At 37.6% G+C, this 16,607-nt stretch overlaps 1 protein-coding gene across 5 annotated transcripts in view; it reads left to right on the top strand.

The window, feature by feature from the left end:
- CEP112 (centrosomal protein 112) overlaps window positions 1–16,607 on the top strand; it is a 185,029-nt gene that overhangs the window by 9,563 nt on the left and 158,859 nt on the right. For all 5 annotated transcript variants that reach the window (XR_009743708.1, XR_009743709.1, XM_061455255.1 and 2 more), the window contains exons 5-7: window positions 339–413; window positions 8,756–8,803; window positions 8,939–9,007. Coding sequence is in view for 3 of the 5 variants with exons in the window: in XM_061455255.1 (XP_061311239.1) it covers window positions 339–413; window positions 8,756–8,803; window positions 8,939–9,007 (192 nt within the window). In the remaining 2 variants the exon portion in view is untranslated. The remainder of the gene's footprint in view (window positions 1–338; window positions 414–8,755; window positions 8,804–8,938; window positions 9,008–16,607) is intronic.

Raw genomic sequence — 16,607 nt, 5'->3', positions numbered from 1 at the left:
GCCACATAGAAACTCCTGTGGAGATGGATCATTCCTAGCTTGTTGCCTGAAGAACAGAGTAGTTTGATATTTGTTTAGTAAACTCACCCTTTGTAAAGGAGGCCGTTGCTTTGGAAATAAGTAAAATAAAGAACAACATTAAAGTGAGGAGACAGCTAATTTATCCTTTGAATTCCTTTCTTAGTACAGTATCCTACTGGTAATGGAGCTATTTAGATTAAAGCTGCCAGAGGTGTTAGGAAGCAGGGTGTAGGCATAGCCAAGTCAATGAGTAGCTTATTTTCTTGCCTATGTATCTGCCAGCTCTTCTGATCTGTTTGGCTTTTTTTATGTTCCAGGACCATCGTCATAAAAAACCCAGTTCTTTGGATGACAGCGACCTCGAAGCACGCCTCAATAGTTGGAATCTTGGGGTAAAATAAACAGAGTACATTACTTTAGCGACAAAAAGTCCTTAGTGATGTAGTTTGCATCTGGGAATTTAGTCAACAAAACTTGACGTAGGAATCAGGCTTTTAGACAGGAATTAGTAAACTTGGGAAGGTTAATTGTGAACACATCTCATCTTGAGAAGAAAACGTTAAAAATGCCTTATTTTAAAGCAATAATAATCTTATTTAATATTCTTACTGATAAATTAAGCAGAATAATGCTACCTGCTGGTCAAGACCAAGTGTCTTACCCTGGACAAAACTCAGATTGTTTCTTATAACTTGATAATGTTATTTTAAATCTGTGCTTGTATATATGACAGAAGAGTTTGGCTTTTTGTATTACTGTTTTTTTTTTTCCTAAGGAATACAGAGTTTGCAAGCCATTAATACAACTTAGTGTTTTTTTGCCAGAGTTTGCCTCTCTTTGGTAGTGTCCAAGGTGCTTTTCAGTGTGTTAAACTCTTTCCTCCCCTTTCAACAATTAGAAACTTTAAACCAATGCTGTGGCTCTAATTCCTGGAAAGAAAGTCTTTATCGAGGGAGGAATCTGAGATGCATTTAGATTTTAATTTAAGGCTACTGTTATAATAAGACTGTATTCCCTTGGTTGTATTTTCTGTTTTATTAGCCCACAACAACTCTTAAGATCATAATGTAAGTTCCTTCTCTCTGTAGCTGTATCCTGCTATTCTGTTGTTGTGTTTTGTCTCTTAAAACTTTTTACCTGTACCTCCAGATTTTTAACCTATTTGATTAGGTTTGATGTCCTCATAACAACATATTGAGATCACTTTTAATAAAGAGGGTTGTTTTTTCCTCTGTCATTTTCTGTGTATTCTCATAGTTTCAAAGCTCAGTTGTTTTTGGGAGGGAGGTGAAGTTAGGAGTGCTGAGTTTCTAATGAAATACTTCAGCTTTGGTTTTTGTAATGGTTATGTATTTTCATGTTGTCATTTTCATCAGTTGCCAAATAATCCTTATTCTTCCTACACTAGTGTCAGTCCAGAGGGATATGACAGCATTTAAAAATCTTGCCTATTACACTCAGTGTTTTGCATTGAGTGTTAAGTTCTCAGTTGAAAACATAAATGATGAGAGAATGTTAACTTTTTTGTGTCCTTCTTGGTGTTTCTTGTGCTGCTGTGGTGCCTGTTAGCATTCTGAATGCAAGTTGCTTGCTTTACTTGTGAGGGAGAAGGAAGTCTTGGCCTTGAGATGCTCCAGGAGCTGCCCAACCACTTTCTCTGAACTAAAGGTTGAGATTAGTGAAGATGTTAGCCTGGGTGCCTGGTGTTGCTCCTTGATGCTCCTTGTATTTGATAGAGTAATATGAGAACCATTTCTAGCACTTCTTGATTTAGGTGAATGTATTTTTGGGCATTGTAGTTCTGTTCTAGAGATCCACTCTCTGCACTAAAAGCTTTTCAATAGCAGCCAGCTCTGGTTTGTGAAAGCTCTGTGCAGGTGTCTGAAACAAGCATGCAAGCAGTCACTTGCAGGTTTTGGGATATTTGGACTGTATAAATACCTGGATTATATGAGCAGATAGTTGTAATACCTTGAGCTTTTAAAGCTGATGTAAAAAGGAAACTTGCTCAAAGCCATATTACAAATTGTTCCAGCTGATGTTGACAAAGGATCTCTTCATATCCAGCATTTTTATATCAGTGTTGATCTGCCTGCTTGCTTATCTCTTTAATTTTATTTGGGGTTTGTTTCTTTTTCTAATTGAAATTCCAGTTTGCAATCATGTTGTGTTGATAATGGATGGTTATTAAACTGGGATGATCCGCCACCGATATGGGAGCAATCTTGGATAACAAATTGGCTACCGTGACACATAAATCAGTTTTTCAAGTCTCCTCTCCAGGGATGGTAATTAAACAAGTCGCTAGTGAGAGGCTTTGATTGCTTGATAAGACTTGTTGGGAGTTGGGATTTGGGGTTGTAAAAGGGAGGTCTGTAAGTGGTTGTTGTTGAACAGTGTTCCCTTGCTATGGATCATGGCCTGCAGTGGGCTCTTAAAGGGTCAAGGTTTTTTAAGTAGGGTTATGTACTTAAAGAAGAATATTTGATTATTAAAGATGAAAACTTACTAAATGATGGCAGCACTTCAGATTCTGTAAGGTTTGAGTTCAAGATGTGACTGCTATTACTTGTAAGCATTTACACCGTCATAGGAGCACCTAGCTATCTTTTGGCAGCTAGCCACATTTGCAGACCATTTGAGAAGCTTAATTTACAAGTGATGCCCCCTCAGATACAGGAGACCCTTGACCCAAAAGGATACTTCAGTAGTGGGGGAAAGTTAGGGGAGGAAATACAGAATGGCTTTTGCTTGGGACGGCCTAATATAAATCCAGTTGTTTTAAAAAAGCTTTCAAGAGTTCCTTGGGGTTTGTTTTTGAGTCCTCCTTGTGCCTCAAGGAATAGATGGTGAATCAGGGTTGCTAATCTGGCAAAGGATGTGTGCTGCTGTGTGTTCTTGCAGTGATGGGGACAGAGCTGATCCTGGGAATTTTGGACAAGTCTTTATACAAGGATTTTTCTCAGTAAGAGTCCTTGAAATTTGAGGAAGCTGTTCTTATTTCAAGCAAATGTAGATTATGGTAAAGAATCTGCAAACATCTAGGTAGATGCTGTACAAAAAGGTGAGAAAAACCTTAGCATCTTCCAGCTGTGAGTTCTTGCTAAGCCTTCACTGTTCCACTACAGGCTTGTCTGGACTATAATGACCATACACTGTTAATTTATTTTTACCCTTATCTCTTGGGCTTTGACTTTGATATATTCTAGATTTCCTCTTCTTCAAAGATGGTGTGTTTTTAAGGTTACATACTGAATGTGTTTCCACTCTTTATGATATGCTTACAGCAGTGGCTGAGCTATTATTATGACTATTATTATTACTATTACTACTATTAAAAGTATTGTGAAAAGTTTGGATAAGTAATTTTATGGTGTCTCTCCTAAGCAGGGAGGTCAGAGCTTAATAGAGAGTAATATGGAGGCTTCAGATACTTGTTGCTACTAGTAATAACTTTTGCTACACGAGAAGTAAGACTTTGCTAATATTGCTGCTTCTCATGAGTAATAAAAGAACTTTTCCAGTTGCCTTGCAGCATTCCTGATTATCTCTCAAACATTTTATTGTTCAAGTTCTTTAGATTCTAGTCATGCATGAATAAATGTTTAAAAGGAAAAAAAAAGAGCTAAGCTTTGATTGTGATAAATTTGCCTTTTATACATGGAATACTAATTTTAAATACATTATAACAATGTGCTTTTCTTAGCCCTTATTGACTCTTATCTAAACTGATGTGGGACTATCCTTTAGTAAGTGTTCATGCCTTGAGGCTGCATTTGCAGTGTAGAAAAGACATCCTTTTGTATTGTCATTTGAAGGGGAAAGTTTCAGAGCCAGGAGTTTAGACAGGCATAAGTCGGCTTTAGTTGTGTTGTTGCTTTCCACTTTGTCATGATTTAGATATTTCAGAACATAATACAACTCAGCTAGCTGATTTTATTAACAGCTGTCAGTAGACTTGTATATGTTCTTGCAGATTTAGTACATTTCATTAATAGGAAATCCTCACCTTTCCTTTTGTTATGTCTCAAGAATAATTAAATATTGCAGTATCAGGAAAAGAAGTTACTGGATAATGGAATTAAACTGGCTTTTTTTTTCTTCCTTTTCTTTCTTTCCTCTTGTTGTTAAGCTTTTTGGACTGTAGACAAACACAATTTTGGGGTAGAAAATTAATGTAAAGGAACATTAAAGAATTTAATCCCTGCATTTTCTTACCTGACCTGCCTATATATATATATATATATGTACTTTTTCATGACGCTTCCGATACATTTTCACTTGTCACTGAATTGTAGCCCATTTGAGGTGTGACAAAGCAACTCGTTTAAACATCCCAGGAAATTCAGCACTTCATTTTAGGTTGAAAGCATACAAAGAGGTTGTACCCGCAGAAACAGCAAAGGGGTTTTTAATCAGTGAGAATACAGTTTTTCATCACTGGAATTCAGCCAGGACAAGAATTAACTCTTTAGCCTTTACCAGAAGTAATGGGGGATCTTCAGCACAAAGAACTGGGATGCTCTCTCTTAATATGGGAAATGTTTTTGCCTAATAAAGGTTTAAGAGGACTTGGACCAAAGTCTAAGACCAAAGAATTGCCTTACATTACATTGCATTACATTACAAGTGGCTTACATTACATTCTTCTTTTTGAAGAAGTTTTCTACCACACAGGGTTAATGTAGATGTGAGCACAGAGGATTCCTGGGTGGCTACAGCAGCAGTGTACCTTGTGCCTGTTTTGTGTACTTGGCTCACATCTCCCTGTGTCTTTCCAGTCTAGTTAAGCTCGCCCATTTCTGTACAAGGCATCTGATTATCTTTTGTTTGGTTTCTTAGTCTCTCTGCTTACAGTAAACATACCTACTGGATATGTTGTGGCCTCCGAGGGCAGCAGCGCTGTAAAAACTTTCCCACAGTGAACTCCAAGTGGTGGTGTGACTTCAAAAAATCAATTCCACTTCCATGCTGACAAACAGTCTTCATGTGCTTTAATGTCCTTCCACTAAGCCTGCAGAAGCAGCATTAAAGCGAGCTTCCCTACGAAGTATGATGTTAGATAAGAATGTCCTTACTCAAATTTCCTGAAGCTACTCAGCAGTTATTTCTGTAGGGAACATGCTGGCTGGCCGGGTTTGTTAGATTAAAGTAAGAATTTAGGGCAAGGTTCAGTTTAGCTGTTTACCAGTTCAAAATCTTAAGTGTTCTTAACTCTTTCATGTGTGTTTTTTCCATCCTTGTTTTGAAAACAATTGCGTTTTGTCTTTGAAGAAGCTTAAGGGAGAATTTGCAGCAAGCCTGATGATCCAATTGTGTTGGTTTGGTTTTTTTTTTCCCCATTGAATCTTAATATATCCCACTCACCTTCTGACTCTGTTATTGAGCTGTAATAAGCTACAGTTGTGCATTATTGAAGATAAATATACCTTGATCAATATCTTCTGAAGAATGAAATGTGACTTTGGAAGCATTAACGTCGTCATCGTGGTATTTACTGTGTCCAAAGAGCAGAAGCTTTGGTCTAAGTTTCCAGGCTATGACAGTTATAAAGCCTGTACGGTATTTCCAGCCCAAGGGATGAAATGTAGGTGATGTCCTGAGGATGAGTCTTGCAGAAGTATTTAGGGCTTAGAACTGTGCTCTTTCTGTGCTGTCATTGCTTTTGTGGGGGAGACCATTTCAGCTCAGTTTGGTTCTGTCAGTGGTGCACTCATTGCTTGTGTTGATAGCTTTAAAATGTTTACTTCAAAAATGCTTAGTTTTGACCGCTTCAGGTGTTGTTACAATGAATAGAAATCGAAAATACTGAAGTTAAAGATTATGGCTAATTTCCCTCAAATTCTGTTTTGGAATATGTGTTCTTAATGCAGATTTCTGCCATTCCTCTTTCAATTTAAGGAGAATGGGTATATTTTCATGCAGTAGATTATTTCTGTGCAGTAATGGGGATCTGATCATCCAAAGCCTTCCCAACTCTGGCTTATGAGGACTCAAGTACTATAAGGTGACCGTGCCAGTCCCCACAGATTGCAACATGGTTTGTTGTCTAACTGCCTAACGGAGCAGGAGAATCCAAAAGCTTTCCTACAAAGAAACTCAAAATGCCATTTTTGTTAAGAAGTGGTATTTACAAATTAGAGTTCAATTCTAGTTCAAATAAAGATGTCTTTCATGATGACATTTATTTGGTTCATACTCTTAAAAAAGCATGTGATTTACTGTTCTTCTCATGGCAGTCCTTCAGTTTCATACATATGTATTTTGGTTTGTCTTTGACCTTTTGGTTATTATTTTTAAATTTGCATGTTTCTCATAAATACAAGCTGCTTTTTTCTTTTTTGGGGCATTCTTTATTGTGATACTCCTTCTTTAATGTGGTAGAATTCTGAGAACAAGAAGTTTTGCAGAAGACCAGCATGAAAAGAATGAATGTTGGGGCATTAAATGTTTACAGATCAGTTTAAGTGGATATAATCCACAACAAGTAACAAAGTGGGAACATTTAACTTCAAAGCACATATGGCTGCTGTTACCAAATCAAAAAATGCAAGACTTGGGCCATACAAAGTACTAGAGATGCATTTTCTTTCTTGTAAGCAAGTAGTATATACCTTAGTGTTTGGTTTTGAAATGAAGACTAAATGGCTTAATTTCATGGTCAGATAAAGGATTGGAATTAACTGTGAATATTTACAATCATTTTCAGCTTTAAAAAAGGAAAAGTGAATGATGATGTTGTTTTACATGAGAGGGCTTCTGGAAAATGGTTAAGCCTTTGAAATTTGGTTGGGAAAGGCTTTCAGTGCTATTGGCTGCTATTGGTTCAGGGAGACAGATCAGGGTTTGCCTTGAGCTTCTGGCTTCAGGCCTTTGGTCCTGGGTATCTGTACAGGTGGTGATTAGAGGTGTAGGATGGGTGAGGATGCTGGTGAAATAAGCTGGAAGGAAGAGTATAATAGTGGTAAAATTAGAGAACTTTTAGACAGAAAATACTATTGCACGTACAAATGTGTAGAACAGAAAAACTCCTCTAAAATTTTTCTGGCTTAGAATTTCTGTGCTTCTTATTTCTATCTCTTCATTATTATTATTATTTTCTAATCGCTGTTATCTGTCTGCTGTGGTTAATGCCCCGTGATGTTCTCACTCCTGTATTCCTCTCCTCACCAATCTTCCGTGTCCAAAATCATTGAGTTTGGTTTTGCAGTAGGTGCATGCAGGATTCCTTTATTGACTGCTGTCTGCCCATGCGTTTTGCATGCACAAAACCCCAAAATAAAACCAACCCAGGATGCTTTATATGAAGGAAAATATAATGTATCTGTTCTGGTAAACTCACTGACAGTATAGAGAAGTGGGGTATCAGTTAAATTATTGGTTTTCCTATACTTTCAATTACAGCATTAAAATATTAGATAATATAAAATAGAATGGATATGTTAAATGTGAATATCTGCAACTACTTCTGGGGGAAATAGGACGACTCTTCAACATCATCTAGAAATCCTATATAACCTTTTAGGATAGGAAATGAATAATACTATATCAAATTGAAATTTCAGAGGGTTTAAGCCTTCCTTTCACTGATAAATCCAATGTGAAACTTTATTTAATAGTCCTGGAGAAAGTGCAAGCATTTGATACATTTACCATGCCTCGGAGATCAATTTGATCTTAAATAAAATAAACTAAAATGCACCAAATGTTGTAAGATGTGCATTGCAATCACATTCACATTCCAGATCTCACTGCCACGTTTTGCAAGATTATACCTTTGAAAGCTTTTCTTGGGTGTTATGCATTCTCTGTGATGTGATATTTGAGCCTCATTGTTGGAGTAAATGAAAAAGATAGAGCTGTCTGATAGAGGAAGTGGGTTGTGAACAATGTTTTGTATTCAGTTCTTAAAAATAGTGATTAAAAGAGCTGCTTTAATTATACAGTGGTGTTAATGAATGATTTCCTTATGTTTTGTCTCTGTGGCTTACATGTGTGGGTATAGTTTCAATGTACTTGACTGTAATTTCTCAAAAACACTAGATGAAAATCATTGTAATCTGTAAATCTATTCCAATTTTACTGATTTAAATGTGAGTTTATCCAATAAAGTTGGGATCTTTTGCGTAAGCCAGGTATTCAGCTGCCAAAATTCCTTTAAAACATGCATTGATGGAATTTTTACAACCACAGGGGGTTGGGGGAGAAAAATAAAGTGCAATTTTTGAACCATTTCCATTAGGAAACACTAAAACTTTAAAACTTGCTGAGTAGATCATGTCCAGCAGAATGATCCCTTATGAAGAGTGCCTATTTCTGTAACTTGTAGAAGATGGATGTTTGCATTCCATGGAGTTCATTTCTTAGGGATCATTGAAGTGCTCTAAAGGAGAAAGAATTATGCACAGGAAAACTAATGTATGTGTTACTTCTAGGTTATAGCCGTGTGCCTAGAGACATGCTGATTTGCAGATAGGCTGTGTTTTAGTAGATAATCAAATCTTAGTGGAAAGCAGTTCTTGAACTGGTGTTTGTAACCAGAGGCACACTTGAATCTGTTCAGTTTTTGTTCTTAGAGTGATAGAGTTACCGGGTTAAGTATTCCCACCCTGGTTCAGACCACTAGAAGTTGTCATTGCAAACTTGATTGAGTATTTGGAGATATTTCTTACTTTATAGAAGAAATCATAAGACATTGTTGGCGTGATTACTTTCTCTCTGACTTGTTTTTCAGTTAGAAAATCCAAGATACTTGCGAGAAAAACCAATGCCAGTGTCTTTGGTATGTATCTATATTCCCGCAATGTTTCATAAGGGGGAACAACGTGCCTAATAGTCTTCGTTTCTGGTTAGGGTGGATTTTATTTGGAGTTACTGCTTTGAATTAAGTTGTTTTGAACTCTTTTGCATTCAACAGATGACACCCAAAATGGGCCGAGGAAGAAGCAGCCCTGTACGTGATGAGCAGGCGCTGTTTCGGAGAGAGGTAAGATCCTTTTTAGTCTTTTGGGAAAAAGAAAAGGACACCCAGATTAGTAAATTAGGACATTTTCTTGGGAAATCGGGTATTTGCAAACCAGTTTGTTGTGGCAGAAGGTCTCATGGAAGAGAGCTTTTGCTGAAGTGCCAGGGCTTGTCATTAAATACGGAATGTATTTCCCAATTACTTAGAGAATAAAGACGACTTTTGGAACATATTTAGTTTTCCTTTGAAGGAATTCTCAAAGTAGAACAGTTTGAATTCTGGGAGATTTCCAAACTACCTTTTAACAGAAGCAATGGAAGCCTTGATTTAGTGATGGTTTTTGTTAACTTTCTGTATACCTTTAAAAATCTACAGATCTAGGCCTTGTTTCCATTAGGTAGGAGTTAGAAAGGAAGTGACATTATTTCTAAACCATTAAATTATCCCTCCTTTTACATGGTATCTTATAAGGATGCTTGAATTGTAACCTTCCTAAGGTTACTTTTGAGACACTTTAGAATAAGTCTTTAACTGGGATGCAGGGGAGGCTAAACTTGGTTTGCAGGTACTTCCATTGTTAATAAAGTAATTGTAGAATCCCAGACTGGTTTGGGTTGGAAGAGTCCTTAAAGCTCACCCAGTTGCAATCCCCTGCCATGGGCAGGGACACCTCACGCTAGACCAGCTTGCTCCAAGCCTTATCCAACCTGGCCTTCACAATGTATATGAAAGTCAGCTTTGTGTTGATAGCTGTTGGTCTAATTCAACACTTACCCAAGCAGCCTGCTGTGGCACTTGCATAATACGTGTGCCTTTCACTTTCTCTGGTATAATGTTGGCTGTTCTTTTGTATTAACAATATTGAAACCACCATTGCCTTGGGATGAGGCAAGGTTTCATAAGATGTGAAAATAGAGCAAAAAATAAAGTAAATTGAAAGCACAATGCTGTCATGTAAGTACTATTTTCAACTGAAACAAACAGGAATGCATGCCAAACAGCTACATAAAATACAGCAAATACTTTGCTGGGTCAGTGGAAAAATCCTCGAAACCACACAGTAAAAAATCCTGTCCTCTTTGCTAATGGTACTTGACTGTGGGCTAGTTTAAACTGGAAAGGTTATAGCAGTATTTCACAATTGCCATGTGTGTGCTGTTAAGTAGAAAACTTCAGTGTGTTTTCGTCTTACTTGGTTTGTGAAGCTCAATTAAGAATAAAGCCTTTTCACTTATAGAATGTGAATGTATTAAGAGAAAAATAGTGCTGTACCAAAGGTTTGGGTAAGCCTTTAACTGTTTTCAACCTCTTTGTAGTAGAACTGGAGAACATAAAATAGGATAACTGTGGGTTCTTTGCTTTTAACCTTTAGACCTTTGTTCATAAACTATTCCTGCACCTGTTTTGACTCTGTAATGCTGAACACATGGCCATTTTCAGTGATAACCACATCCCAGATTTATGAAAATAGGAATATCATCAGGCAGTGGGCTTTAGTCATATTTTCCCCAAATCCTTCTGACATGGATTAAACCATTTGGGAAACTTGTCGTTACTGAAAAATCATGTGCTCAAGGAAAGAAGATGCAGGAAAGCAGGAATAGATTGGCTTTCAGCAGTACAGCAGACCAGAACAGATGGCCTGACTGCCTTATCTAGACAAATAAGAAGTGTCTCTTTGAACTTCACCTTTGGTCATCCTGAATGCCACCCGATACTGCACAGAGCAGAGGAGGGGAGAGAAAAGTTCTTAGTTGTGATAGTTCAGAACAACAGAACGTAACTGTTGCTCCAGTACGGGCTTGACATTGTTCTGGAATTAAAGCCCAGATTTGTCTCTATTAATAAAACATGACGCTTGTTTAACCTTTCTCAAGCAACCAAAGCATCCTTTAAAGGAGTTTGGGGGTTTCCTTATAAAGTTCTCTTCATTTTTCATTTTGTCAGCCTTAATTTTTCTTTCCATTTTTCTCCATTTCCTTCTGTTTTCCTTCTGTAAGCAAAGATATTTATCTGTGTGGACTCGGCAGAAGGAACGTGAACAAACCTGAGGCAAGAACATTGGAAATGATTTTCTCTTTTTATCCTTTTAAATTAAAGGTTGTAATTCATACCAGGAGTACATTTGTACTGAGCTGTATAGCAGCCCCTAAATCATGTTGCTTTAGACAAATGCCAAGCTTGATGCTTTGTGCAGTAACTGTATTACGAAGTTTCATCTATTAAATGAGAACATGGAGTATTTACAGTGATTTTGTTGACTTTATCACTGTTCCTGTCACTTCTCTGTTTTGCTTTTTGGAAATCCAGTGATAAAAGTCTTTGGACACTGAAGCGGCGGCTGCTTTTCCAGGTTCTTGTGTCCTAAAGCAGTCAGGCAGAAATGGTTGATTTCCTAATGTCAGCTGGAGGAGTAGTTACTGCAGTGCAACTGGAGGGAGGAATAACTCTGGGGCAGGCAATGGGTAACTTTGCAAGAAGATAGGGAATACCTGCAGGACAGCTTGCACTGCTTTGTCATGTGGAGCGAGGACTGTGAAAGAGGGAACATGTGCCCAGGGAAAGGAGAGATGAGCTGGGTGGTGAATGGAGTCTGGAGAATGGGAAAAAGACATCTTTTTTTCCCCCTGAAAATGCATTTTCATGGGTCAAGGACCAGAAGTAAGATGAAAATGAAGAGGTTTTAGTTGATTTTTATTATGTATCCAACAATTGTGTCTTTAAGGTGCAGCCTTTTTAAAAAAAGCTATATAGAACCTTTATCTTTGTAATCATTATTTATGTTCTTCTCCTTTTCTTTTCTGGTGAATGAGCACTCCATTTATTGCATTACACAGGTATTCTTTGTAAAGACCATCAAGCTTTGTATATAGTATTACTGCACCAAAAGTGTTGGGATCTGCAATGTGTTTATGTTAAGATAAAATCAGCACGCTGCAGTGATGATGTTATGGTTAAGTCTTGGTCTGGCTCAAAGTGTTCTGAATTTAAGGTGTTGAAAGCAGCAGATTTACTGTGCTTCTCGCTTATCTGGCAAGAGATTATGACTTGAAATGGGGAGAATTGCATAAGGGCTGCAATACAGATTTTCCCCAAAAGGGACTATACATAGGATATAAAGGAAAGAATGCAGGGAGGAAAGCAAGTGGGAGGGAGGGTGGGTAACACTTGCAGGTTATCATGGGAAAGAGATGGGGTTTTAGAAGGAAAAACACACTTGAAGATAAAAAGATGTTTCCTTGCAGTCAGAGATGGTGTGCAGTGAGCACTGTCCTTTTGGTTTTGATTTCTTCCTCTTAATTGCTCTGTTCTGTAGTAAAGTATTTAAATACATGAATTAAATGTTTACTGCAAGCCAAATTAAAAGCAATAAATACAAATGGTATGGAGACAGTATCCTGAAGGAAGGATTCTTGTAATTAAACTGAGCTTTTACCAATGTAAAAATAACATTATTGTGATTTGAGCTATGTCGTGGATTTGATGTTTTTTCCCCATTGAAAACAGATATTTGGTAACAAAATCTATCAGTCTCGTTCTCTTGTATATTATAATGAAATAAAAGTGTTTGTGTGCTCATGCGTATGTACGTTGTGTATCTGCTTGGTGGATGGCTACAGATAAGTATGTGTATGGAATTGGGAGAGCTGAATACAGCTAAAGGAACCTATGTAGGCATGTAATGGTTTATTCCGCTTAAACATATTCCAGGCAGTGTGTATTGTGACTTCAAATAGTCTCTGGTTCATTCGAACGTTCTTTTATCCGCAAACCTGATGTCTATTTTGAATGCAGTGTCTGATTTATATTGACAGTTCACTTGTAAACTGATTCTCACCACCAAGTCATCATTCTGAATAGTGATCTGCTGGTTCGTGTTTAAAAACACAGCAGTCCTGACTTCTGTTAACATGATTCCTGCCTGATTAATGTCCTCTTCCTAAAAACATATGCAAGTTGTCCTTTGTCTTCCGTGTGAGGAAATCACATCCTGCCTTGCTTTGATAACTCTTCAGAATGCAATATCATAAACCCCAAACCTTACTGTACTGCTAGCCTGGTGTGAGACATACAGTGTGTGTCAGGATGAGGCATGCTTCCATAAACGTACTTGTGATTTATAATTCCTGATGCTAATTGGTCTGGTCGTGCAGCTCTATGTGGACATGTACAGTTCCTTATTTTTTTTCTCAGTAGTTTGTGAACTGTGTCTTTAATTATTGCACATATGTGCTGGAGACATTGGCAAAGATCAAAGAGGTAGGTTAGCAATTCAAACTAGTGTTTTAACCAGTAGAATGTCCAGATGGTTGCCAAGCAGCTGGGAATTAATCTTTCCCTGCATGATTAATCTCTACCTCAAAGTGTGTCTCTCTTAGTAAGAAAAGAAGAAAGTTTGATTATTTTTCTTTGTCGCATGTATGGATTCTGATTTCTAAGGGGGAAAAGCCATTGACTATTTAGGTAATACAGCCCCTTGTTGCTGCATGTTGCACTTGTGAAATGAAGGTAGGAGCACAGTTTTAAGGGCTGTTTTAGGAGATCCCGAAATGAGTGTAAAAAGTCCAGCAGCTGCTGAAATACAGCATGTTAAAAATGAAAAGGAATAACATTGGGAGTAAAAAGTGTTGCTGGCTCAGTGTATAGAGACTCATCTACTTCACTGGACTCGGTACTGTGCAGAATTAGAGGGAGCTATCTCCTATTATACTCGGATTTTACTAACTCCCTTTGAAATCGGTGTGATTTCTGCATGTTCACAAGGTTCAGCTGGGTTCAGTTTTCAGTGCTGGCGATTGAAGATACGGTTTGTTGCCGTTTTGAGCTGTCACTTATGAAACTGCATTGAGAAGTTATTACCATGTATAAGCTTTCACAGTTTCCAAACACGCTAAGCTTTTTTGGTACCCCTGATGTCAGAGGTACTACTGCTAGTGGCAGGCGTATTTGTGACATATAGAAGTAAGAAGGACACTTGCCACTCCAAATAAAGCTGTTAAGTTGACGCGATGTGGTGCTAATACACAGGCTTTGTTTATTAGTTGTATAGAACATCCTTCAGAGTAAAAGTACCATTTCAAGTTATTGTAGTTGTTGGCATAAAAAGCTGTACGCTTTTCTCCCTATTCCCACCATTCCCAACTTGGAAATCTGTGGAAAAATGCATTGTTCTCTCCTTCAAGAAACTAATGACATTTGCATATGAATAAGAACAATTGTCCAATTATTTTTCTGTATACAGTAAACGTGTATTACTGTTCAGTGTCATTTAAAAGCTGGTGTGATTTGATTTAGGACAAAGCCTGTAATTTTTAGTGGCTATAAAAGTGGGGCAATGTCATATTAATTTTTTCCTTTAGTGAATATCCAGTTTCTGTTCACAGTACTCTGTAAAACTTAACTCAAACTGGAAGTAGCAGCTGTAGTGGTTTTAAAGAGCAAAGATACAAAGAAGGTTAGATTTGTGGAGAGAAGTAGAAGTGTTTGTTAGGTCAAATAATATAGTCCAGATCATAAACATAGACTTTTGTGGAGGGGCCTTTGAATCTGGGCAAAATGCCATGTTTATAAAGGGTCTTTTTACATTCCAGTTTCTGGCTTGCGGGTTTCACTTTTTTGATGCTACAAATCTCTTTATGCTTTTAAGACCTGTGGTCATATTTGATACTTTGGTCATGATGTGAACATTTCACTTCGCTGTAGACACAGCACATTGGTGAGTCTTCTCTCCTAATGCACTTTGCCTGTTTTAATTGTGGAGGTTTTCCAGCTCTTGGCAGTCATGAGAACGGAATACAATCACTACGTGTGTCCCGTGGCTGAAAGCTGGGGTGTATTTCAATGTGCATCTTATGTATTTGACCCTTCCCACTTTCTTTTCTATAATGTGTGTCTCTCTTCACTTAAAACCACTTCAAGAGCAGATATTGATCTGCAAAATTCCTTAAGCAAGTAGGTAGAAGCTGCTCATTAAATACAAGCTGCGATATTAAGTTATTCATCCTGTGACAAGCATGCTGGTTACAGACATCTGAATGCAATGGGGTTGGAAGTGGGGAGTGTTTTTCTGCATACTGTAAACTCAGTGCAAGCTTTTCAGCAGTTCAGTTTTGAAACTGGAAGATCAGTCCAGTGTGATTTAAAGTTTATATGTATTGTAGAAGTTTCTATTAAAATAAATTGCTATAAAGGATGAATTTGCTTTCTTTTTTTTTTCCATGACAGTGATTTAGGTATTTAGGTGGTTATTCTGACTCTTCACTTGCTCTAAATGTTTAAAATATGAATACACTTCAAAGCAAGTCTTAAATATTTTTGTGGATGCAATATAAGCTATAGAAATAACACTGAGAAAATATAGCTTATTAATTATGATGTGAAATGAATTGTCCCAAATTACTTTTGTCTGAAGTCGGTGTGTCTTTATGTGGAATAAATCTTGACTGCTTTGCAAGGACAGTATCTCCTGCCTTGCTCTGCCTGTATAGTTTAAACCTCTGTATAAATTATCAGTATTTATTTTTATAACCCTGGATGTGAAAATGGAGTGAACACAACTCAGTAGAAAGTCCTGGTTGTTTGTTGGTTTTGTGTTCTGTGGCTGTTTGCTTAAGAAACCTTTTTCTTCTATGGAAATATCAAAGCTTTATGTTGTGCGGATTTCTTTTAGCAGCTGCCTAACACCAAGACAAATAAGTTTTGTTCTATATTGTAAGATACACAAGCCATTGTTCCACATTGTTAGTTCTTACTTTGAAGTTCTCATTTATTGTTTACATCCTTCTCCCCCTTCCTCTCTTCCTCCCTCCCTCCCCCATGTATTCATAGGCTTGGAAATAGCCCTGGCAAGCCACAAGTACTGTTTTGTCAAATAGCCAGAGAAGATCTCTGATGGATGTGAAACCTTCAGGATGCCACCTCTGGCCTGAGGGTATTCCCTGTAACAGGAGCAAGTGAACAGTGAGGAGTAGTTCAAAGTTATCTCGGATTGATGTTGTAAATCTAATGATTGACTTAGTTTCGAATTGGCTATTTAAGTATTTCTACAGGTTCTTGTAACTGGTGACAAGGTGAACGTTTCTCTTCCGTCATGAAAAGCCGAGATATCACCTTCCCCCCGCCCAGGATTTATGGCAGTTGCAGATCAGACTCTATCCATTTAAGTCTGACAGTTGTTATTTCCTCTTTTATAGCACCTAACCCATGCAATGAAGTACAGAGCAGTGATATGATGAAACCCCATTTTCGGTAACTATTCACTGCTTTTGGTGGTGTTTTGTTGTTTTAAATTAGGAAGAAAGTGTGACTAGGCACTCAAAAGCAGTTCTGTGGATACCACCCTCCATGGCTTTAAATAACAGGGACAGCACAGATGTTTGACATCAGTGTTGTTTACATGGCCTTAGGGTTTAATTGCCTCATACTCTTTGTAAGGAGAATAAACAATGACAGAAATCCAAAGGAATGATGTGCAGGCAACAGCAATGGCTGCATTTCATACATAGCTGCAGACTCCTGGACTATAGCTAAATATTCTTGGTTTAGTTTTGTTTTGGGTTTTTGTCTGAATGGTACCGTGCCAGAAACTCTATGTTCTCTGCTGCCTCTTAGCTAGTAATAA

This window comes from Pezoporus flaviventris, unplaced genomic scaffold (genome assembly GCF_033815535.1).
Source record: "Pezoporus flaviventris isolate CSIRO_AGI_PZ_B2104156 unplaced genomic scaffold, CSIRO_AGI_Pfla_v1 ptg000020l, whole genome shotgun sequence".
Taxonomy (NCBI): Eukaryota; Metazoa; Chordata; class Aves; order Psittaciformes; family Psittacidae; genus Pezoporus; species Pezoporus flaviventris.
This window is presented reverse-complemented; position numbering and strand designations above follow the sequence as displayed.